At 39.8% G+C, this 24,046-nt stretch overlaps 1 protein-coding gene across 1 annotated transcript in view; it reads left to right on the forward strand.

The window, feature by feature from the left end:
• LOC124542131 (nuclear pore complex protein Nup98-Nup96) overlaps positions 1-18,220 on the forward strand; it is a 47,280-nt gene extending 29,060 nt beyond the window's left edge. Inside the window, exons 31-48 of the mRNA XM_047120065.1 lie at positions 47-196; positions 1,376-1,465; positions 2,212-2,340; positions 3,072-3,184; positions 4,325-4,510; positions 5,125-5,203; positions 6,242-6,370; positions 7,409-7,528; positions 8,819-8,993; positions 10,712-10,874; positions 11,572-11,693; positions 12,156-12,281; positions 12,885-13,035; positions 13,793-13,895; positions 14,804-14,925; positions 15,570-15,685; positions 16,132-16,279; positions 18,007-18,220. Coding sequence (XP_046976021.1) covers positions 47-196; positions 1,376-1,465; positions 2,212-2,340; positions 3,072-3,184; positions 4,325-4,510; positions 5,125-5,203; positions 6,242-6,370; positions 7,409-7,528; positions 8,819-8,993; positions 10,712-10,874; positions 11,572-11,693; positions 12,156-12,281; positions 12,885-13,035; positions 13,793-13,895; positions 14,804-14,925; positions 15,570-15,685; positions 16,132-16,279; positions 18,007-18,102 — 2,318 coding nt within the window. The 3' untranslated portion in view covers positions 18,103-18,220. The remainder of the gene's footprint in view (positions 1-46; positions 197-1,375; positions 1,466-2,211; positions 2,341-3,071; positions 3,185-4,324; positions 4,511-5,124; positions 5,204-6,241; positions 6,371-7,408; positions 7,529-8,818; positions 8,994-10,711; positions 10,875-11,571; positions 11,694-12,155; positions 12,282-12,884; positions 13,036-13,792; positions 13,896-14,803; positions 14,926-15,569; positions 15,686-16,131; positions 16,280-18,006) is intronic.
• The last annotated feature ends 5,826 nt before the right edge of the window (positions 18,221-24,046 follow it).

The raw sequence follows: 24,046 nt of genomic DNA on the forward strand, positions 1-24,046 counted from the left end.
AATAGTCTCGAATCACTATGTAATATCACGTGATTAACACTTGCAGAGATGGAGGAGGAGTCTGCGAGCGTGTCGAGTGGTGACCAGCTGGTACCAGCGCCCCGTACCGCCGCGCCCCCCTCGCACGCCGCACCCTCCCCGCAGGCGCCCTCCCTGCGCCCGCACTCCCCCGCGGGGACCCTCGCCGAGCCGCCCGGTAACTTTTTTTTTTATGGTATAGGTTGGCGGACGAGCATATGGGCCACCTGATGGTAAGTGGTCACCATCACCCATAGACAATGACGCTGTGAGAAATATTAACTATTCCTTACATCGTCACTGCGCCACTAACCTTGGGAACTAAGATGTTATGTCCCTTGTGCCTGTAGTTACACTGGCTCACTCACCCTTCAGACCGGAACACAACAATACTGACTACTGTTATTTGGCGGTAGAATAACCGATGAGTGGGTGGTACCTACCCAGACGGGCTCGCACAAAGCCCTACCACCAAGTAAAAACTTACCACTTCACCGGCATTGTTCGCAGTTCACATTGCTTTTTGACTACAACTGTGTACAAGGTTGACTTGTATAAAATCTTGAATGTTTCTTACATTTTAATTAGTCGAGGAGGTAGTAAGATGTTATGTCCTTTGTGCCCGTAGTCACATTGAATCTTTCTAACTTAACTTAATATTCTGTTCTTTTTTGTTATGCTATTGGTTATAATATATGGGTCACATGACGGTAAGTGGACACCACCATCCCATAGACAATGGCACTGTAAGAAATATTAACCATCGCAAATACGCCATCTACTCAGGGAACTAAGTTATTATGGCCCTTGTGTCTGTACACTAGTTACTCACCCTTCAAATCGGAACACAACAATACCGAATACTGCTGTTTGGCGGTAGAATATCTGATGAGTGGTACCTACTCAGACGGGCTTGCACAAAGCCCTACCACCAAGTAATTTCAGTGAAAACATAAAATGTTAAAATGTACAAAATTACAATTTAAAAAAAAAGAAACTCAATTTAATAATATTAAGCATTGCTGCTGAGATGGCCCATTGGTTAGAACGCGTGTATCTTAACTGATAATTTCCGGTTCAAACCCAGGCAAGCACCACTATATATATGTGCTTAATTTGTATTTATAATTCATCTCGTGCTCGGCGCTGAAGGAAAACATCGTGAGGATGTGTCTAATTTCATCGAAATTCTACCACATGTGCATTCCACCAACCAGCATTGGAACAGCGTGGTGGAATATGTTCCAAACCCTCTCTTTAATGGAAGAGGAGGCCTTAGCCCAGCAGTGGGTAATTTACAGGCTACTTTACTTAAGCATTGCTGCTTGTTCTTATAATTATTGTTTTTAATTTTCAGAAGTAATAATGCGTCCTCTGATCGTGCGTCCGCACACCATAGTGCTGAATTATCACAGAAAAGTACCGCCCTTCAAACATACAATCGCCGGTGAGTTGCCCCAATAATATTCATAATTATGTGTGCCCGCCTAGTGCGTACCTTATACGCGTTTGAATTTAACAAAAAAATATTATTGTAGCCTAAGATACTCCGTATTATGTCAGTTATCTGCCAGTGAAAGTCCCGTCAAAATCGGTCCAGCCGTTACAGAGATTAGCCGGAACAAACAGACAGACAGACAAAAATTGTAAAAAATATTACATTGGTATATGCACTGTGTATACATACATATGCATTCAGCGAATAGGGCTATTTTAATATTACAAACAGACAATTTTATTATATGTATAGGTATAGCTGTGAAAGTAACTCTGTATGTGGCTCTTTCAAACCGCTGAATCGTGTTTGATGAAGTTTGGTTAGAAGCAAATTTGAACTCCAAGATACATATGCTACTTTTTTTGCCTTACATTTAGATACATTTAACTGAAATTTGCTTCGATAGAATGTAAACTACCCAATAAAAACGGTGACATGTGATTGGTCGCTCTTACAAGACCGGCCAATCAGGAAGAGCTTCGGGGACTATAATCTTACAGTTTAACTTCGATAGATAGCAATACAGCGAATAATAATGCGTTAAATTGCAAACATATTTCACGGTTCACAAAATTACGACAGATTACAATCTGTCTCGTCAGATTGTAGTCTAACGAATTTTGTTATCCTACGGTGACATATATATCTCTATAATTATATTCATATATTATAATGTAACTATTTTCTGCAAGCAGGGCGCCTGGATGCGGCGTGTATAGCGGACATGTCGGTGTGCCGCGCTAGACACAGTCGCATCGGTTTCGGTCCAGCCGGCACGCTCAGCTTCGTCACCACATACGACGCCATTAACGATCTACCCAAGAGTAAGTTATAGATTATATTATGATTAAATCGGAGCTTTGTCCTTCTGCAGGACTCGAATTAGGCTTTCATTTGACACCCATATCACGGAGGTGGATTTCAAAGAGTTAGTCCGCCATATTGGATTTCTTTACATACAGAGTTAATAGGCTATTTGACAATGCGAAAAATAAATTGTGAATTATTGTAATCAGTGTATATTATGAGTTTAAAAATGGTTGTTTACTAACGAAAGTTGAAAATAATACTTAATTTATTCATAAATCCATAAATAAAAAAAAATTTTCAAACGTTTGTCACGTGACACAAAACGCTCCTGATTGGCCGGGCCTATGATGAAGTCACTTTCTTGTAAACTTTGCTTTTCTACTATATGTAACACATTAAAATACAGGAAAGTGACGTCACCGACCCCACTGCAGCGCCATATTGTCCAAGTAGCGTTTTTGCGCGCTATTTAAATATGGAATTTTAAATATGATATTTTTCTCCAAATATGTACTAGAAATAAAAAAAATCAACTTTTACTGGGTTCCTTAACTTCTACTTAATAATATAAAATGGATTTTAAAAACCAGTCAAATAGCCTATTACAGGTAAAGCTAATAAAAGCAATAAATGTAGAAACTTGCGACTCAAAGTGGTAAAGATGTCGAGTTTCTTACCGGTTTTTCTTAGTAGAATCTACTTCCGTTGTTGATGTATAAATGATAATGTTGATCTTTCCTTACAGCGGCCGACCTCAGTACGCTGGGTACGTACGTGTCGGGACGCGGGGAGGACGATTGGAGCGAGTCCGTCGTCGCGAGAATGGCAGTCGGGCGGTCACACTCCAACTCCACACTAGTACGAATTTATTTTTTGTTACGAATATATATTTCTGTAATATGCGTATTTAATAAGTGTTTCGATATGACTCAGTGTTTAGTAAGCGTGCATCTTAACCAATGATTACGGGTTCACACCCACGCAAGCACAAGTGAGATTTCATTTGCTTAATTTGTCTGTAATTCGGCGGTGAAGGAAAACGTCGTGAGGAAACCTACATGTGAATAATTTCAACGAAATTCTACCGCTTCAATCCTACACCTCAAACGGAGAGGAGGCCTTAGCTCAGTAGTGGGAAATTTACAGGCTGTTGTTGTTAATTTATACATATAATAAAATTGGAGTGCCTGTTTGTAATATTAAAATAGCCCTTTTTCACTCAATGCATATGTTACATATGTTAATACGGTACATATACCAAAATATTTTTTTTACCATTTTTGTCGGTCTGTCTGTCTATTGTTCCGGCTAATCTCTGGAAAGGTTGGACCGATTTTGACGGGACTTTAGCAGATAACTGATATAATAAGGAGTAACTTAGGCTACAATAATGTTTTTTGTTAAATTGAAACGCGTACAGCACGACACAACTTAGATGTCGCATCGGCAAAATTCGTAAAACCGATCACATCCGAATTGAGTACGCCATTCCAAATTATCAATATTTATTTCTCATGCGAATATGATCTTTGCACAAACGTAATAACTTGTAATATTATATGACCTAATGTATTCGTCAATTCGACGCGTCGATTTATATGCACTTGCTTTCTCTGACGTGTGAATCTATAGCGACGAATAGCGTCGAACGGCGCGATAGGGAGCTATTTCTATTGGTTGTGTAAATCGGCAGTAATCGGGTTTATTTTCATTCCATTGCATTTTCCAATGCTACATCTAATTTGTGTCGTACTGTGTGTATATATGGTACATATACGAAAATATTATTTTTTACAATTTTTGTCGGTCTGTCAGTCCGTTTGTTCCGGCTTATATCTGGAACGGCTGGACCGATTTTGATGGGACTATAGCAGATAACTGATTAACTTGGGCTAAATTAAAATATTTTTTTGTTAAATTGAAACGAGTACAAGGTCCCGGGCACAGCTAGTGATGAATGAAAACGTAACAGTGATGCACACCCATTGTTCCTTTCAGGACGTACTGGTCCGTCAGTTGGGCAGTCTCCTGCAGTTCTCGTCGTTCGTGGAGGCGCCCGACTCGTGCCCGCGCCTCGTCGTGCAGAGCGAGCCCTCACAGCGCCGGCGCCTCCTGCGACGTCTACTGCGGGACGCCGCTGACGCAGCCGCAGCCCCGGCCTCCGCCCCCCCTGCCGCCTCTACGGTCAGTTCCCTACACCATCTCAAACTCAAACTAAAACTCAAACTCATACGGTCAGTACACCATCACAAACTCAAACTCAAATTCCTTTATTCAATATAGAAGCATCAAACTTACTTATTGATTGTCAAATAAACACTACCACCGGTTCGGAAATAAACACCCTGACCTGAGAATAACCGGCGAAAGAAACTCAGCGGGTCATCTCATCAAAGCTTACAACAACAGCCTGTATATTCCCACTGCCGGGCTAAAGGCCTCAGATCCCTTTGAGGAGAAGGTTTGGAACATATTCCACCACGCTGTTCCAATGCGGGTTGGTGGAATGCACATGTGGCAGAATTTCGATGAAATTAGACACATACAGGTTTCCTCACGATGTTTTCCTTCACCGCTGAGCGCGAGATGAATTATAAAGACAAATTAAGCACATGAATCAGCGGTGCTTGCCTGGGTTTGAACCCGCAATCATCGGTTAAGATGCACGCGTTCTAACCACTGGGCGATCTCTGCTCTACCATCAAAGCTTAAGATATCCTAATATAGATAAAGCTTAAAATCGATTGAGAACCTACTATCATAAAAATAAGTTAATGTATATATTTTTCTTCCTACAGTACGGCATGTCGAACGAGTACTGCCTGCAAGTTTGGAAGCTGTGTGACGCGCTCTGGGGAGACGATTTGGACAATGATGGTTAGTTTTTTTTTAAACCTTGATACAGAAAAGGGTACTATGCGACGGACTCGTATATATGTATGTGTATATGTATGCCGACCCGTAGACGATCTATAGAGGTTTAGCCAACCTCAGGTAGGACGTAGTTTTTTATGGTATAGGTTGGCGGACGAGCGTATGGGCCATCTGATCATCACCCATAGACAATGACGCTGTAAGAAATATTAACTATAATACACCAACCTTGGGAACTAAGATGTTATGTCCCTTGTGCCTGTAGTTACACTGACTCACCCTTCAAACCGCAACAATACTGAGTACTGTTATTTGGCGGTAGAATAACTGGTGAGTGGGTGGTACCTACCCAGACGGGCTTGCACAAAGCCCTACCACCAAGTAATACATATAGTTTAGATTTTCTTATGCCATCGGTACCCCCGCAATCCCTCTACACGTTTGCGTTTAGAAAAAAAAACAACATCTGCAAGGCGTTGCTTAACTGCTTTATTTCATCCAAATATCTTTCAGAAGAGATCAGATCGGTTTTTCGAACACAAGTAGATTATTAACAAATTGTCATTTAAATAATAATAGGCTATTTGACAATGCGAAAAATAAATTGTGAATTATTGTAATCAGTGTATATTATGAGTTTAAAAATGGTTATTTACTAACGAAACTTGAAATTATACTTAATTTATTTAAAAATCAATAAATAAAAATGCATTTTTTCATACGTTTGTCACGTGACACAAAACGCTCCTGATTGGCCGGGCTTATGATGAAGTCACTTTCTTGTAAACCTTGCTTTTCTACTATATGTAACACAGATTAAAAATACAGCAAAGTGACGTCACCGACCCCATTGTAGTGCCAATATTGTCCAAGTAGCGTTTTCGCGCGCTATTTAAATATGGAATTTTTAATATAATATTTTTCGGCAAATATGTGCTAGAAATAAAAAAAATCGACCTATACTATGTTCCTTAACTTCTACTAAATAATATAAAATGGATTTTAAAAACCAGTCGAATAGCCTATTGATTTTCATTTCAGGTGTGCCCGGTATGGACGAGAAGTCTATAGTGAATCGTCACAAGCGTTTGCTTGATTGGTTGAAGGAGGCCGTCTCGGATATAACAGACAAGGAGCTCGCAGAAACGACGCCAGGGGAACCGGAGGATGGTGAGCCAAGAGATTATTTTTTTAATTTTTTAATATGAGACAACATCACATACATTACTCTGATCCAAATGTAAGTACCTGAAGCACTTGTGTTATGGAAATCAGAAGTAACGATACCACAAACACCCAGACCCAAGACAACATAGAAAACTAATCTACATGGACTCGGCCGGGAATCGAACCCGGGACCTCAGAGTGGCGTACCGATGAAAACCGGTGTACACACCACTCGACCATGGAGGTCGTCAAAAGATTATTTTATGATATCATTGGTTGACGCTTGTAGGTGCCAAAGTATTAACCAAGCCACCTGATGTTAAAGTCACCATCGCCCATAGACAATGGCGTTGTAAGAAACATTAATCATTCCTTACATCACCAATTATAATCTGTATTAGTATTATAAATGTGAAAGTAACTCTGTCTGTTCACGACCAAACTGCTGAACTTAATTTGATGAAATTTGGTATGAAGCAAACTTAAACTCCGAGGAAGGACATTTGCTACTTTTTTTGAAACATGACAACCAACACCGTAAAACGCAAGCGAAGCGGCGGGCGACTGCTTGTTGGTATATTATTATAGAACATAAGATGCTATGTGATTGTCGGCTGTAGTTACACTGGCTCACTCACCTGTCAAACCGGAACACTTACACTACTTACAATACTTACCCAAACAGATCTGCATAAAGCCCTACCAAGTATATATGTATTGTTCCATATATATTTTGAATGAAACCCATATATATTTTGTGTCTTTTTTTAATTTTTAAAAAAAAACGACTTACTCATTGCATATGTGTACACCCGGTCCATATACCGAAACAGCGTGTTTTTACAATTTTCGTCTGTCTGTTTGTTTCGACTTCTTTGGACCGATCTTGACGAGATTTTCAAGGTACATGGTTGATATAATACGAAGTAATTTAGGCTAGAACAATAACTTTTTCCCTTTCCTTCTATTTAATATACCAGGCCAGCTATTTTTACGATTTTCAAGGTCGAATTATTTTAATGTGTGTGTGTGTGTCCGCAGAGAGTGACGGGCACAGCGCCCACGTGTGGGCTCTGGTGGCGGGCGGGCGCCTGCGCGAGGCGTGCGCGCTCAGCCGCCAGCACGGCGACCTGGCGCTCGCAGCGCTGCTGGCACAGCACGGTCAGTCTGCGAGCCCTAACTTGCCTTTATACATTCCAGCATACTATGTGACTATGCGAAAAATAAAGTGTCATATATTGTAAAAGAGCCCTAACTTCCCTAATACATTCCAATAGACTATGTGACAGTACGAAAAATAAAGTGTCAAATATTGTAAAAAAAAAGTAAAGTAACAAATTGTAAATTTCCCACTGCTGGGCTAATGGCCTCCTCTCCCATTAAGGAGATGGTTTGGAATATATTTCACCACGCTGTTCCAATGCGGGTTGGTGGAATGCAAATGTGGCAGATTTTCGATGAAATTAGACACATGCAGGTTTCCTCACGATGTTTTCCTTCACCGCCGAGAATGAGATGAATTATGATTTGTTAATTATTGTAATAAATATATATTAAGAGTTTAAAAATGGTTATTTATTAACAAAAGTTGAAAATAATACTTGATTTATCCAGAAATCCATTAATAAAAATGATTTTTTTATAAGTTCTTGGTTGGCATACGAGTCAACTGATGCTAAGTGGTCACCATCAAAATACCGCATCAAAATCCGTTGCCGTAATTTTAAAAATCTAACCATACATAGGGAAAGACAGCGGTAAGCGACTTTTTTTTCATACTATGTATTGATACACAATTGGAATGCCGTCAGTCTTTAAAAGTATGAAACTGCTGAGAATATAACTGCTCCATATATGGTATAAGTTTTATGTATATTGGTTTAATAGTTTTTTCCAACCCGACAACACACAAAAACCTCTGATAATTGATTTTTGATTATTGCAAACAACAAACAAACAACAAAAACAGCCTGTAAATTTCCCACCGCCGGGCTAAGGCCTCCTCTCCCTTTGAGAAGGTTTGCAACATGCACATGCAGGTTTCCTCACGATGTTTTTTTTTAGCACGACATTAATTATAAACTTAATTTTTTTTTTTTAATTTGAGTGATTAAATACAAGTCGAGATGGCCCAGTGGTTAGATCGCGTCAGACATCTTAACCGATGATTGCGAGTTCAAGTCTAGGAAGGCACCGCTGATTCATGTGCTTAATTTATCTTTATAATCCATCTCGTGCTCAGCGGTGAAGGAAAACATCGTGGGGAAACCTGCATGTGACAAATTTCATAGAAATTCTGCCACATGTGTATTCCACCAACCCGCATTGGAACTGCGTGGTGGAATACGTTCCAAACCTTCTCCTCAAACGGAGAGGAGGCCTTTAGCCCAGCAGTGGGAATTCACAGGCTGTTGTTGTGTTGTGAAATACAAGTCTGACCGTCATTTGCAGACGACCCGGCCTTCAAGTCGCTGGTAGCGCGGCAGCTGCGCGTGTGGCAGCAGTGCGGGGCGGAGGCGCTGGTGTCCGGCAGCCGGCTGGCCACGCTGCACGCGCTGGCAGGGCTTCGCCCCGAGCGCCACCTGCGGCGCCTCGACTGGCTGAGGGCCTTCGCGGTCACAGCGCGGTGAGGCGATTTATAAAATTAAAATAGCCCATTTTTACTCAATGCACGTGTATAGTACGACACAAATTAGATGTAGCATCGGAAAATGCAATGAAATGAAAATAAAACCGATTACTGCCGATTCACACAACCAACAGAAATAGCTCCCTATCGCGTCATTCGACGCTATTCGTCGCTATAGATCACGCGTCAGAGAAAACAAGTGCATGTAAATCGACGCGTCAAATTGACAAATATATTAGGTCATATGATATTACATATGACCTAATATATTTGTACATTTTAACAGAGTAGGAATACTTACTGTTGCGTCGCAATATATTTACAACAATATCATGTATATTCACAGTAACATTGATCACTTTGATAAAATCAGTGATAATCATTGTATATGCACTAGAAGTAAGGATAAACTTATAACGCCAAGTTTCCGACTCCGCAAAGTCAATGGATCCTTCTTGGGGCAAGGTATCCGTTTCTATAATAAAATTCCGCAGAAATTTTTAACTTTGCCGTTTAGTAAATTCAAATCGTTTGTTAAAAATACATTGGTAGAAAAAGCATACTATTCGATACAAGATTTTGTAGATGATAAAAAAGCGTGGAGTTAATACCTGTTGACTTCCAAGCAGGATACATTAATTGAAATAATTGTATTTAATTAACATGACGCTGTATTTTTTAAATGTTAAAAAAGAGTAACTACTGAGTTTCTTGGCGGTTCTTCTCGGTAGAATCTACTTTCCGAACCGGTGGTAGCTTCACTTAATTGTAAAATGACGATTCAAAGGTGCTTATAAAAGCCTACTTGAATAAAGTTTATTTTGATTTTGATTTTGATTTTACAAGTTATTACGTTTGTATAAAGATCATATTCGCATGAGAAATAAATATTGATAATTTGGGATGGCGTACTCAATTCGGATGTGATCGGTTTTTACGAATTTTGCCGATGCGACCTCTAAGTTGTGTCGTACTATACGTATACACGGTACATATATAAAATAACATTTTTTACAATTTTTGTCTGTCTGTTTGTTCCGGCTAATCTCTGGAACGGCTGGATCGATTTTGAAGGGGCATTCACTGGCAGATAGCTGATGTAATAAGGAGTAACTTAGGCAGTAATTTTTTTTGTTAGATTAAAACGCGTACAAGGTCGCGGGCACAGCTAGTTTTAAAATAAAAGCATTCCGTTTCATCTTTGTTGAAAAAAAAATATGCTGAGTATTTTTTTTTAATATTGATTTTAAATGAAGTTATTAAAATTCCCGTCTGAATTAAAATATCAACATTTTTTTTAATAAAATGGGAAAACGTTTACTATAGAAAGAGACAGGGATAGGTCTCTTGGAAGGCGTTTTATTCTTGAAATAAAACTAGCTATAACGGATTTGAATCGCGTATATTAATTATTTTTAACATCCTGACGTTTCGAGCATTTTACAGCGTTCGTGGTCACGGGTAGACTTGCGTCGGGACTAGCGTCGGGATGTTAAAAATAATTAATACACGCGATTCAAATCCGTTATAGCTAGTTTCAATTTCAATGTGTAATCGCGAAAATCTAAGACAACATTACGTTTTATTCTTTTTCGATTTCTGTCAGTTCATTCTACTCCAATACGCGTAAAAGGACTTGGTTCCGAAATACTGAAATGAATCCAATTAATATTGCATTTAATCAAAGACTTATTTGTATTTTATCACGTTCGCAGATACCTCTGCCCTCAAATCCCGACGCTGGAGCAAGTGGTCCGCACCTACGAGGGCTACTTCAGTTCGGACCCCGAGGCAGACCTCCACACTCTGCCGGACGATGAGATGGGGATGCAGTTCCCCTTGCCGCCGTACCAGGACCAGTACAACGTCACCACGTCGGTTGGTGTCGCCAATTATGAAGCTAGTCTATCCCAATCGAATCGCTACATAGTATAAAGCAAAGTCGCTTTCTCTGTCCCTATGTCCCTTTGTAAGCTTAAATCTTTAAAACTATTCAACTTATTTTGGTCGGTTTTTTTAAGAGATAGAGTGATTCGAGAGGAAGGTTTTTGTATATAATACACTGACAGTATAGTCAGGAAACATTGATAATTTTATAGGTTTCGAATGTGATGTAAATAAACAAATTCTGTAGTATATTTAGTATCAGAATTGAACCCGTTCGAAGCGGGGGCGGGTTGCTAGTAATCTATAAAGATAAACAAGCCCCAGATAAACGTATCCAGTGCGTGCATACAGCTGTATTGTGTACTAGTAACAGATATGACTAATAAATCTATTTATAATACAGAACTATTATTACATATTTATATCGATATAATCAACATATGTACGGCCTATAAAGTAAAGTAATGTAGAGCATTATACTTTCATTCGACATCCAAAGTCCGAAACGACATGTTTTTTATGAATCGTCGCGTCTAATTGACATCAATTCTCTGCCATATGTTTATTTGTCTTGTGACCTGTCGCCATGTTTATCGATTGCGTGCGCGTGCGCAGGGCGGAAACTATTTGGCTTGTGTCCTCTCGTCATTGGAATCGAGTGTGTGTGTAAGCGTGTGCGCATGCGCAGGGCGGAAACGCGCGGCGCGTACTGGACGTGCGCTACGAGCTGCTGCGTGCGCGCGCACTGCACGCGACGCCCGCACTCGCGCCCGCCACGTGCTCGCCCGACCCCTTCGACTGCGCGCTCAGGTACGCCGCTGCACACGTGTGGCGACCAATCTCCGCCCCCGCTATTGGGGGGGGGGGAGTGTTTCAGATGTTCTTTAATTTTAAATTAACGCTGTGTTGATAACTCGCTATTGTATGTGTATGTGGACTAGTCTCCGCCCCCGTTGTGGGGGGGGGAGAGTGTTTCAGATGTTCTTGCACTCAAATATAAATAAATATGAGACAACATCACATACATTACTCTGATCCCAATATAAGTAGCTGAAGCACTTGTGTTATGGAAGATCAGAAGTAACGACGGTACTAACACCGAGACAAAAGACAACATAGAATACTAATGGTAATCTACATCGACTCGGCCGGACGAACCCGGGACCTCGGAGTGGCGTACCGATGAAAACCGGTGTACACACCACTCGACCATGGAGGTCGTCAAATGATGAATGAAACGATAGGTTCAACGTATATACGTTCGCGTTCCAGCTTCCCGCTGGCGTCGTGGCTGGGAGTGGGCAACTCGTGCGTGGTGGGCGCCGCCGAGCAACTGGAGGCGAGCGGCAACTGGCACCTCGCTCTGCAGGCGCTCGCCTACCACCCGGACGATAGGGCGTGAGTTACTGGGAAACTACTTATAGTACGACACAACTTAAGATGTCGCATCGGTAAAATTCGTAAAACCGATCTCATCCGAATTGAGTACGCTATCTTGAATTATCAATATTTATTTCTCATGTGAATATGATCTTTGCACAAACGTAATAACTTGTAATATCATATGACCTAATATATTCGTCAATTTGGCGCGTCGATTTACACACACTTGCCTTTTCTGACGCGTGAATCTATAGCGACGAATAGCGTCGAATGGCGCGATAGGGAGCTGTTTCTGTTGGTTGTGTAAATCGGCAGTAATCGGTTTTATTTTCATTCCATTGCATTTTCCGATGCTACATCTAATTTGTGTCTTACTATACCACCCACTCATCAGATATTCTACCCTTATAGAACAGTACCTGGTATAGTTGTTTTCCGGTTTGAAGGGTGAGTCAGTGTAACTACAGGCACAAGGGACGTAACACGATGAAAAGAATGGTTAATGTTTCTTACAGCGTCATTGTCTATGGGTGATGGTGACCACTTACCATCAGATGACTCAAATGCTCGTCCGCCAAGCAATAGCATAAAGAAATGTTTTTTTTTTTCCATTTCCAGTCGCAGCCACCTCATCCGCCAGGTGCTCTCTCGTCACGCACCATCTCAAGTTGAAACGCCGGAGATGAAGGAACGCTTCGAGCTGATCAAGAAGCTGAGGATCCCGGAGAAGTGGGTGCTGATCGCCCAGGCCAATAGAGCTAAGTACGAGGTACGTCACTTCGTTATATAGTTCCTTGGACATGTTTAAGGACACCACTTGACCCACATTTTGAGATATACAATATAAAACATAGTCGCTTCCCGCTGTCTGTCCCTATGTACGCTAAGATATTTAATATGCATATGATTTTGATGCGGTTTCTTTTCAATAGTGTGATTCGAGATGATTTTCCATAACACAAGTGCTTTAGCTACTTACATTGGGATCAGAGTAATGTATGTGATGTTGTCTCATATTTATTCGTTTATTTATTAATATCAACGACAACGGACAGTGGTGATGACTGGCTAGTCTGTCTGCCTATAGGACAAAAATGACGAATAGTTTTCCTTGAAGTTATTTCTGGGACGAGGGACTCCAACAGTCTGTTCAGTGGAGAATGATTTTCAACATTATTCCAATTTAAGTTAAGGTCGTTATCATTATCATATTTATAGATCTGAGATTGCCAAGTAATTAGAACGCGTGCATCTTAACCGATGAATTAGCGTACCAACCCAGGCAAGCCAACTACATATATGTGCTTAATTTCTGTTTATAATTCATCTCGTGCTCAGCGGTGAAGGAAAGCATCGTGAGGAAATCTGCACGTGTCTAATTTCGTAGAAATTCTGCCACATTTGTATTCCACCAACCCGCATTGGAACAGCGTGGTGGAATATGTTCCAAGCCCTCTCCTCAAACCGAGTGGAGGCTGCTATTGTTGTTATTATCATTGATTGAATATTCTACTTCTCGTTTCCAGCACAAGCCGGCTTTGGAAGTGGAGTACCTGGTTGGCGCTGAGCAGTGGAACGCGGCACACCGAGTGCTCCTCAAGGAACTGCTACCCGACGCGGTGCTGGCCGGTCAGTGTTGTGCTCGATGCGCCACAGCTTTACGGGTTTCATTTGTTAATTTTAGATGATAAAAAAGCGTGGAGTTAATACCTGTTGACTTCCAAGCAGGATACATTAATTTACATAATTGTATTTAATTAACATGACGTTGTATTTTTGATATGTTGAAAAAAGAGTAACTACTGAGTTTCTTACCGGTTCTTCTCGGTAGAATCTACTTTCCGAACCGGTGGTAGCTTCACTTAATTGTAAAATGACGATTCAAAAGTGCTTATAAAAGCCTACTTGAGTAAAGTTTATTTTGATTTTTGAAATGATTTTGTGAACAGTGGGTGAGATGTGTCAGATGATATTCCACCGATTATCATTGGAGACTTTCTTGGACTTTACCACTTATCAGTAATTCTACCACCAAACAACAGTACTCGGTATTGTTGTGTTCCGGTTTGAAGTGTGAGTCAGTGTAACTACAGGCACAAGGGACGTAGCATCTTAGTTCCCAAGGTTGGTGGCGCATTGATGATGTAAGAAATGGTTGATATTTCTTACAGCGTCATTGTCTGTGTCAGGTGGCCCATATGATCGTCAACCGACCTATTCCTTAAAAAAAATGTGAGAAGTGTGGTGGGAATAAGCTTCTATATCCCTTTCTACTCAATAATTGAGTCAATCCAAATTCTTAATCTTAGTAAATGTATGTCATTATATAACTTGAGTGTGGCGCTCAATAATGTTTGGCTTTATTGATATTATTGTTAAATATTTAAATGTTGAAAAAGAGTAACTACTGAGTTTTTCACTAGTTCTTCTCGGTAGAATCTGCTTTCCGATCCGGTGGTGACGTCACATAATATAGTTGTTAATGATTATTCAAATTTGTAAAAGTTGAATGAAGTGTAATTTGATTTGATTTACAGATAACCTCCAAAGCATAAAGGGCATCCTGGAGAAGATGAACGACGCGGCCGAGCGGCACGAGGTCAGCGGCTGGGAGACCGGCGGGCAGGCGCTCTACCACTACCTGCGGGTCTGCGATGAGGTAGCAACAGCAGCCTGTAGATGTCCCACTGCTGGACTAAGGCCCCCACTCCCTTTGAGGAGAGGGTTTGGAACATATTCCACAACGCTGTTCGAATGCGGATTAGTGGAATACACACGTGGAAGGATTGCAATGAAATTTGACTCGTGTAGGTTTCCTCAAGGTTTTTCCACATCGCCGACGAGATGGCTTATAAACACAAATTAAGCACTTGGATATGCAGCGGCGCTCGAGCCCACAGTCATCGGCTAAGATGCCCGCGTTCTAACTCTAGTGTCTATGCTGAGGCATCGTTTTTTTTTTTTTATATTATATATTATATATTTATGTTATAGGTTGGCGGACGAGCATATGGGCCACCTGATGGAAAGTGGTCATCATCACCCATAGACAATGACGCTGTAAGATATATTACCTTACATCGTCAATGCGCCACCAACCTTGGGAACTAAGATGTTATGTCCCTTGTGCCTGTAGTTACACTGGCTCACTCACCCTTCAGACCGGAACACAACAATACTGAGTACTGTTGTTTGGCGGTAGAATAACTGATGAGTGGGTGGGACCTACCCAGACGGGCTTGCACGAAGCCCTACCACCAAGTGAATCGTGTATTAGTGTCTCACCCGCCACTCGCTCCGCAGATCCGCGGGTTGGTGCGCTGCGCGGGCGCGGCGGGCGGCGCCGTGTGCGCGCGCCTGGAGGCGCTCCGCCCCTCGCTCGCCGCCGCCTGCCGCAGTCTGCGCGGACTCACGCCGCGGTAACGAATACTCCTAATTTAATATATTTTTTAATATGTAGTGGGTTTTACTTAGATCCCGCAGACAAATGAAAGCGGTAGTCCATTGTCAGTGGCGGAAACATGTCGTAATATGTCTCGATGAGTCGTCAAAACATTTTTAAATTATTTTTTTTATTAATTTGAGCCGAGACGAATACGAATCGGGTTTCTACTGTATTTATAGATATATAAATCTATATTATGATATAAACCTTTTACACACGAAGAAATGCCCTTCCGCGTCGAATTATTGACGCTCGTGCACTTAAGACGTATCAGTGTCCGTGAGACGAACGACAGTAGCGACAGCAAAACAATACAAATTAGATGACATTTGTAACGTTTATTTTGGTGCATTAGCGCGCCGTCATGAGTGATATCGAAGTTTCCTTACGATAATACAACAATATATAATAATAATACAGGTCCCCGCGGCAGGCGGCTGCGCGCGCGGAGATGGGCGCGCGGCTGGTGCAGCTGGCGCTGGCGGGCGGGGAGCCGCCGCCGCACCTCGCCGCGCTGCTCGCGCAGCTGCGACTGCCGCCCGACTGCGCCGCGCGAGCCGCGCTCCGGGTACGCACGCACACACGCACACGCACACACGCTCGTCACGCTGTCTAAAGTGTTACGCACACGCACACGCACACACGCTCGTCACGCTGTCTAAAGTGTTACGCACACGCACACGCACACACGCTCGTCACGCTGTCTAAAGTGTTACGCACACGCACACACGCTCGTCACGCTGTCTAAAGTGTTACGCACACGCACACGCACACACGCTCGTCACGCTGTCTAAAGTGTTACGCACACGCACACGCACACGCACACACGCTCGTCACGCTGTCTAAAGTGTTACGCACACGCACACGCACACACGCTCGTCACGCTGTCTAAAGTGTTACGCACACGCACACGCACGCACGCTCGTCACGCTGTCTAAAGTGTTACGCACACGCACACGCACACACGCTCGTCACGCTGTCTAAAGTGTTACGCACACGCACACGCACACACGCTCGTCACGCTGTCTAAAGTGTTACGCACACGCACACGCACACGCACGCACGCTCGTCACGCTGTCTAAAGTGTTACGCACACGCACACTCACGCACACGCACACGTACACGTACGCGTACGCACACGCACACGCACGCTCACGCACACGTTGACGTTGCGTTTACCAGCTATACTAGTTAGACATGTATGAACGCTCGTCACGCTGTCTAAACTCTTACACTGACTCGCTGACACCGAACCGAAATCATAGCATTACAAAACATTGCTTGTTTTTATAAATCCAAACTCAGCTCGATACAAATACATTTATTAAACATAATAGGTTCAATCAAATGAGCCAGTGTATCTACTCGATTAGATATAAATACATTTACCTAACATAATAGGCTCAATCAAATGAGCCAGTGTGACTACAGGCACAAGGGACATAACATCTTAGTTCCCAAGGTTGGTGGCGCATTGACGATGTAAGGAATAGTTGCGTCATTGTCTATGGTTGATGGTGACCATTTACCATCAGGTGGCCCATATGCTCGTCCGCCAACCTATACCATAAAGAAATCGGCATAATTTCAACTTGTACAATCAATCACCTTTATTTTTTAACCCTATTAAAACCCAGAATCTGACCACCGACCGCTCTCTTCTGTTTTTCTTCTTTTATTTCTCCTGTCACCTCACAATCTGTCCAGTCATCCAATTGGTCAGCCGATCAAAGTCGGCTTTCTTAACCAGCCAACCACGACGAAACAGTGTTACCATCTCTAAATCAGAATAACATAATTAAAATCATAACACTTGTATGTAAGTAGGAGCAAGTGCAAGTGAAGTATTTTACTCGCGTTTTAGGGCGTTTTTTAGGGCGTGGTTGTCACGTGTCAGGCAAAAAAGTAGCCTATGTTCCGCCTATGCCTTGGAGTTCAAGTTTGCTTCATACCAATTTTGATGAAATTCTTTTCGGCGATTTGGTCGTGAAAGAGCGACACACAGACAGATACAGTCACTTTCACATTTACACATTTTTAATCTATATTAATTTTACAAATTTAAATTAAATTACTGAATAAATACATTTAATTCACCTCGTGCTCGGCGGTGAAGGAAAACATCGTGAGGAAACCTATATGTGTCTGATATTGTCTTAGTATTTCACCAACCCGCATTGGAACAGCGTTTGAAATATATTCTAAAACCTTCTCAAAGGGAGGCTTAGCCCAGCAGTGGGAAATTTACAGGCTGTTGTTGTTGTTGTTGTACTGTAATAAAGTATATATTTGCAGATAACAACGGACGTGGCGGAGCGCGCTTCGGAGCTCTGCGTGGAGTCTGCGCCCTCTCCGGAGTCCTCTCAGCGGGCGACCGCCGTCGACGCATAGAAAAAACCAACCCCCCCCCCCTATCAACGCACTCAACCCCTTACTGTACGAAATCGTTGAACATATGTCCTTGTATATGTTACTCAAGAACACGCTTGCCACATCAATAATATGGATTTTAAATGGGTGAACTGTGAAACATAAAATCTTCGAAACGCGCTGTATCTAGTACGACACAACTCAGATGTCGCATCGGCAAAATTCGTAAAACCGATCACATCCGAATTGAGTACGCTATCCCGAATTATCAATATTTATTTCTCATGTGAATATGATCTTTACACATACGTAATAACTTGTAATATCATGTGACCTAATATATTCGTCAATTCGACGCGTCGATTTCACGAGAATCTATATCGACGAATAGCGTCGAATGGCGCGATAGGGAGCTGTTTCTGTTGGTTGTGTGAATCGGCAGTGATCGGTTTTATTGAATTTGCCGATGCTACATCTAAGTTGTGTCGTACTATACTCATATATACATACTTTAGTTTAACTTTCAAAGTTTTTGAACTGTTTACATCTCGACCAATGACGTCACGGCATTTCAAGGTCAAAGTTATTTGTTTTGATCAATTCCCGTCTTTGAAATGAACATATACACATATAACATAGTGAAATGACGTCACTAAAAACTTCAGATCAGTAAGATTTTCTATGAATACAAAATGTTACATTAAATTCTATGACCCGGTGCTGAAAGAGCTTAAGTGTGCGTCGAATCATTTTAAATTTAGTGAATATGTTTCCAAAACGTCGTAAGTTTAACGAATATTATTTAAAAAGGCGTATGTCGTATAGACCATCAGATAGTGATCGTCGTTTCGATACTCGATGCAAATGTAACGGTCTCATAGGACCTTTTAACGCGAGACAGGGGAGTTATTGCTTTATAAGTTCCTAATGTTGATTGTGAAGGCGCCTTAAAACGAAACGTATATCCGTTAGGTGAGGCGGTATCCTAATTTTGTGACATCGAATCAAAATTTATTTATTCAAGTTGGCTTTTAACAATTACATATATTAAATGAAGCTACCACCGGTTCGGAATGCAGATTCTACAGAGAACCGACAAGAAAATCGCTAGTTACTCATTTTATGTAACGGATATTTGGATTCAGTATCGGTGTTGATATCCGATTACCGATATCGCCCTGTCTCTGTTTAACTTGACATTGTACGATATGCGAGAAAGAGATGAAACAATGATATCGAAATCAGTTCGACAATCGATCCATCTCTTTCTCGCAGATGGATTACTGTGACGTTAAAGAAAGATAGGGCGAATATTATAGTGTTTGTGCTGTGGATGCTTTGAATCAGAACGATGTTTATAGTTGTTTGGATCAAAACAGTTATACGTCATCATCAAACCGATGACGTCAGATGTTCCGACGTCAGATGTCATATTAGTTTCGATGTACCGGACACGTGGCTAATATCAGTACAAATATTTCTAAAGTTATGTTCATATAAAACGTTTTCGTATTAAGGCGTCTGTTTTATTTATGATGTACCAAAATGAATTGATCTTTAGTGATTTAAGAGTCAATTTAGATGATAGTTTAAGTTATAGGAGGGTGTGTAAGGGGGTGAAAATAGGATGAAACTTTGTTAAGTAAGATGTACAGTTCTTGAGCTAGACTAAGGACGGCACTGATTTGAGTTCTATATACATTTCAAGAGTGGATTTCCTTATAGGGTGATAGGGTTATGTAACTTATAAGGCTTTCATTATCATCAAAAACTCGATTCTATAATAAAATTAACTGAGGTATCAAACTTTCTCTATGTAACAGTAGTAAAACTGCCTCCCTATACCCATAATGCCGCCATCAACTTAAATTAAATTGAGAGTTAGGAGCAAAATATGTAGAAAAAAATGTAAACCTATGTAACTTACTGATGATAGGACCGTTATTTTGAAAACCAATCAAGATATATAAAACCGAGCATATATGTTGATAGAGCTTTTTTATTCTTATTTATATGCCATCAAATCTATCAGATGTTAGGTGACGGCATTATATATATACCGTGTCAGAAAAGTATCCATTTGCAGACCAGATTGATTTGTATGGTCTGAGAGTTATATAATTGTGAAGTAATTATTTTAATAAAATAATAAGTGAAACTCAAATGTGAATGATATAAACTCATAAATCTTCTATATAGAGTATTAACTTAACGCATTGAAACAATACTACTTGGGATTTCTGTTTAAGGCAGATTTAGAAAAAAATAAATTGGTGATGTAAGTATAGTACGACATAACTCAGATGTCACATCGGCATAATTCGTAAAACCGATCACATCCGAATTAAGTACACCATCCCGAATTATCAATATTTACTTCTTATGTGAATATGATCTTTATACAAACGTAATAACTTGTAATATCACGTGACCTAATATATTCGTCAATTCGACGCGTCGCTTTACACGCACTCGCTGTCTCGGGTCGAACTGACGCGGGAATCTATAGCGACGAATAGCGTCGAGTGGCGCGATAGGGAGCTGTTTCTGTTGGTTGTGTGAATCGGCAGTGATCGGTTTTATTGCATGTGCCGATGCTACATCTGAGTTGTGTCGTACTATATGAGATTATTTTCGGGTATTGAATGCTCAGACATTAAATGTATATAAATTGACTCAATTTGAGTAATTTTTTTTTAAATATTCTTGACATGTATTATATAAAAATAGCAAAAATCAATACTGTCTCAATTGATTTGTCTTTTAATAAATTAGGAGCAGTAAATTTGTTTGAAAATATGTTTAATTGTATGTATTAGGGCGGTAGCATACGAACACTTTCCTCTGTTAAACTCTATAAGAGCTCTATACCTCTAAGTCGTGTCGTACTATCAAATAAACTATTGCTTTAAACTTCCAATTGAACTTTCATCGAAATCCTCGTCAAAACGAATCAGTGGCGCAGCTAGGTGAGGAGGGCCCCGGTGCATAGAAAAATAATGGGGCCCTCACCTTCTCTTTAACTAATAATTACCCTTTAAAATTATAGATACCAAGTAAGAAATCTTGTGTGTCGTGATTTATTGTTTCAGAAGCTTAAGGTTTAGTTTAGAGGCGCACACACCCCCTGGCCCTACGATAGCTACGCCACCGAAACGAAGTCCAATCTTTATGTTTTCTGTTTAGTGTATATAACTGCATTTCGAACGTTCAAACAAGTTATTCAGTTGAATGGGTAAAGTATCGCTAGTTTCGTTTGTCGTAAGTGATGTTTAGTTGTAGAATAATGTTTGATTCGTAATTTGTATAATTTAGATTAAGACATAAATTTGTAATTAAATAAATATTTTTTGAATTATTTTGTTTTGTTTTTAACAAGGTAACAGCCTGTACATTTCCCACTGCTGAGATAAGGCCCCCTCTTCCATTAAGGAGAGGGTTTGGAACATATTCCACCACGCTGTCCCAATGCGGGTTGGTGGAATGCACATGTGGCAGAATTTCGATGAAATTAGAAACATGCAGGTTTCCTCACGATGTTTTTCTTCACCGCCGAGCACGAGATGAATTGTAAACACAAATTAAGCATATATATAGTGGTGCTTGCCTGGGCTTGAAGCCAAAATCATCGGTTAAGATGCACGCCTTCTAACTACTGGGCCATCACGGCTCTTCAACAATGTGTCAACTTATTAATAAATGTTTGAGGTTATTTTGGTGGGTTATGATGATGGTTTGGTGGGATTTGGTGGTTATATAAGTTTTTCGACAGTAAATGCGACAAAATAGTATGAAACGAAAGACAAAAAGCAAATACAATCTTCAATATTATTTATTATTAACACGTTCACTGCCACCTAAATTTTTCCTATGCTCATAGCGATGCCGCCATACATAATGCCGCGAACACGCTAGGCGTGTCCCCGGCATCGCTAGATAAATTGTATGGACAAGCGTAGCGTGTCCACTGGCACAGGAACAAAAAAATGATAATTTTTTTGTTAAAACGGTCTTTGTTAGTTAATATTTCTTGTGTTATGCAATAATTAAGGTGTTTAGAATAATGTTGTCAGTGTTTTATCCTGGAATTATGACAAAAAACCGCTTTTATGGTAAGTAAACATCATAATGTAATCAGTGGTTGTAAAACTATTTAATAAATTCCCACATATCATATTTATATTGGTGTCGAATTTGATATATACTTTTTATCGCGTTATGATTTAGTTCGTATTTCAATAAAAAAATTGTTCATGATATATACTGTTACCTGTTATCTACTGTTGTATCCCTGCAAAGGACGCGGGTCAGTTTGAAAGTAGCAAGGTATAATCAAATAAAATAAAATAGAACTTTCAATACAAATTAAAACAGAGTTTAAATTTCGCTTCATAAAGTGTCCCTAAAAATCCACCTTCTTTTTTTGTTTTCTCAAATACATACTTATTAATTTCTAAAATCAATTTTTATCTCACTTGTTTCGTTCACTTTCTTATTAGTTGCTAGAAATGTTCAAAGGTCATAGGATATCGATTCGGTGCACATGTCTTGATATAATAATAAAGAACAATTAAATAAGTAATAATTAATAAACAAATAATTAAAAAATAATCAAGCTTCTTGTAAGCTAAACTCGTTTTATTGTTTCATTACTTCAATTCTTGTAACACGAATTTGAAGTTGACATGAGTTTACATTTTTAAGGTAAATCAGCCTTATTTAGTGTTTAATTTTATATATTTGGTGTATGTATGTGGTAGTTAATGATTAATCGAACTAACATATAGGTACTTTGTAATACATAATCAGTATCAACATAACACAAAGTAAGACAATTTAGTATAAACTTTGTCATTAAATAGGAATGGCAGAATTACGGCTTATATAGTTTTCAACCGACTTCCAAAAGGAGGAGGTTATCAATTCGATTCAATAACTATAACTACATGATATAATCGTAAATCGACTTTTAAGTAGTCTAATATTTTTCATTTCATTTAACTTAGGAAGACTCTAAAAAATATGTTGAATACGCAAATATTTTTATTACTTTTTCGTGCATTTATACTTTTATACTTTTACGTCATCCTGTTCTTATAACACACGAATATTCTAATAGTTTTTTAATACAGTTTTGATTATAAGAGAAAATAAAATATGAGTTTGGTATATAAACATTTATTCGCCAACTTAAGATTAATTTAACATAATTACCGCAATATTTAAAAACCAATTAATACTCGATAAAATTTATTTGATAACACCGCACTAGTATACAATAATATTCTTTTAATATACGTTTTTATAAAACATAATTCAAAATTATCTTTTACGAATCTCAAATTCTTTCTGAACGATTTAAGTTTAGGCTTAAATAATCTTTACAAGCGTTACTCCATGATAATAAATGTAATAAAAAATTTAGAACAAAAAACTGCAGAAAATTCTAGGTCTCATAAATACCCATTTAAAAGAAGCTGTACAATTTATCTAGAATAGAATATTTGTTATGTTTCAATAGTTTACTTTCCTTATGAATTGTTTATTATTTTTATTATGTATGTTTTAATGGTACGGGGGAAAAACCATATCATAGTACCATAACCCTTTTTATACTGTAGTTTATCAATATGACAGATCAGTAGTGGCGCATTTACAAATCTGCCGCTAGTGGGCTATTAAATTTTTGGCGCCCCTACTTTTTTTTGCAACAATTATGATTTGTGTTGTATCGTCCTCATTACATCGGTTTTTTCCCGTTATTAGTATGATTATAAACTAGGTGATATTTCTGTCAGTTACTAGTTTATTTTTCCAATCCGCTATATAGTGACGAGTATACGGATTACGGACGTTTGTATGCATAATTATAAGTTTCTTTTTTTATTACTGTAAGATAATAACAAATTTGGGCTATATTTGCCGCCCCTCTTAATCTGCCGCCCTAAGCTCCAGCCTAATTAGT

The sequence above is a fragment of the Vanessa cardui genome, chromosome 30 (genome assembly GCF_905220365.1).
Source record: "Vanessa cardui chromosome 30, ilVanCard2.1, whole genome shotgun sequence".
Classification (NCBI taxonomy): Eukaryota; Metazoa; Arthropoda; class Insecta; order Lepidoptera; family Nymphalidae; genus Vanessa; species Vanessa cardui.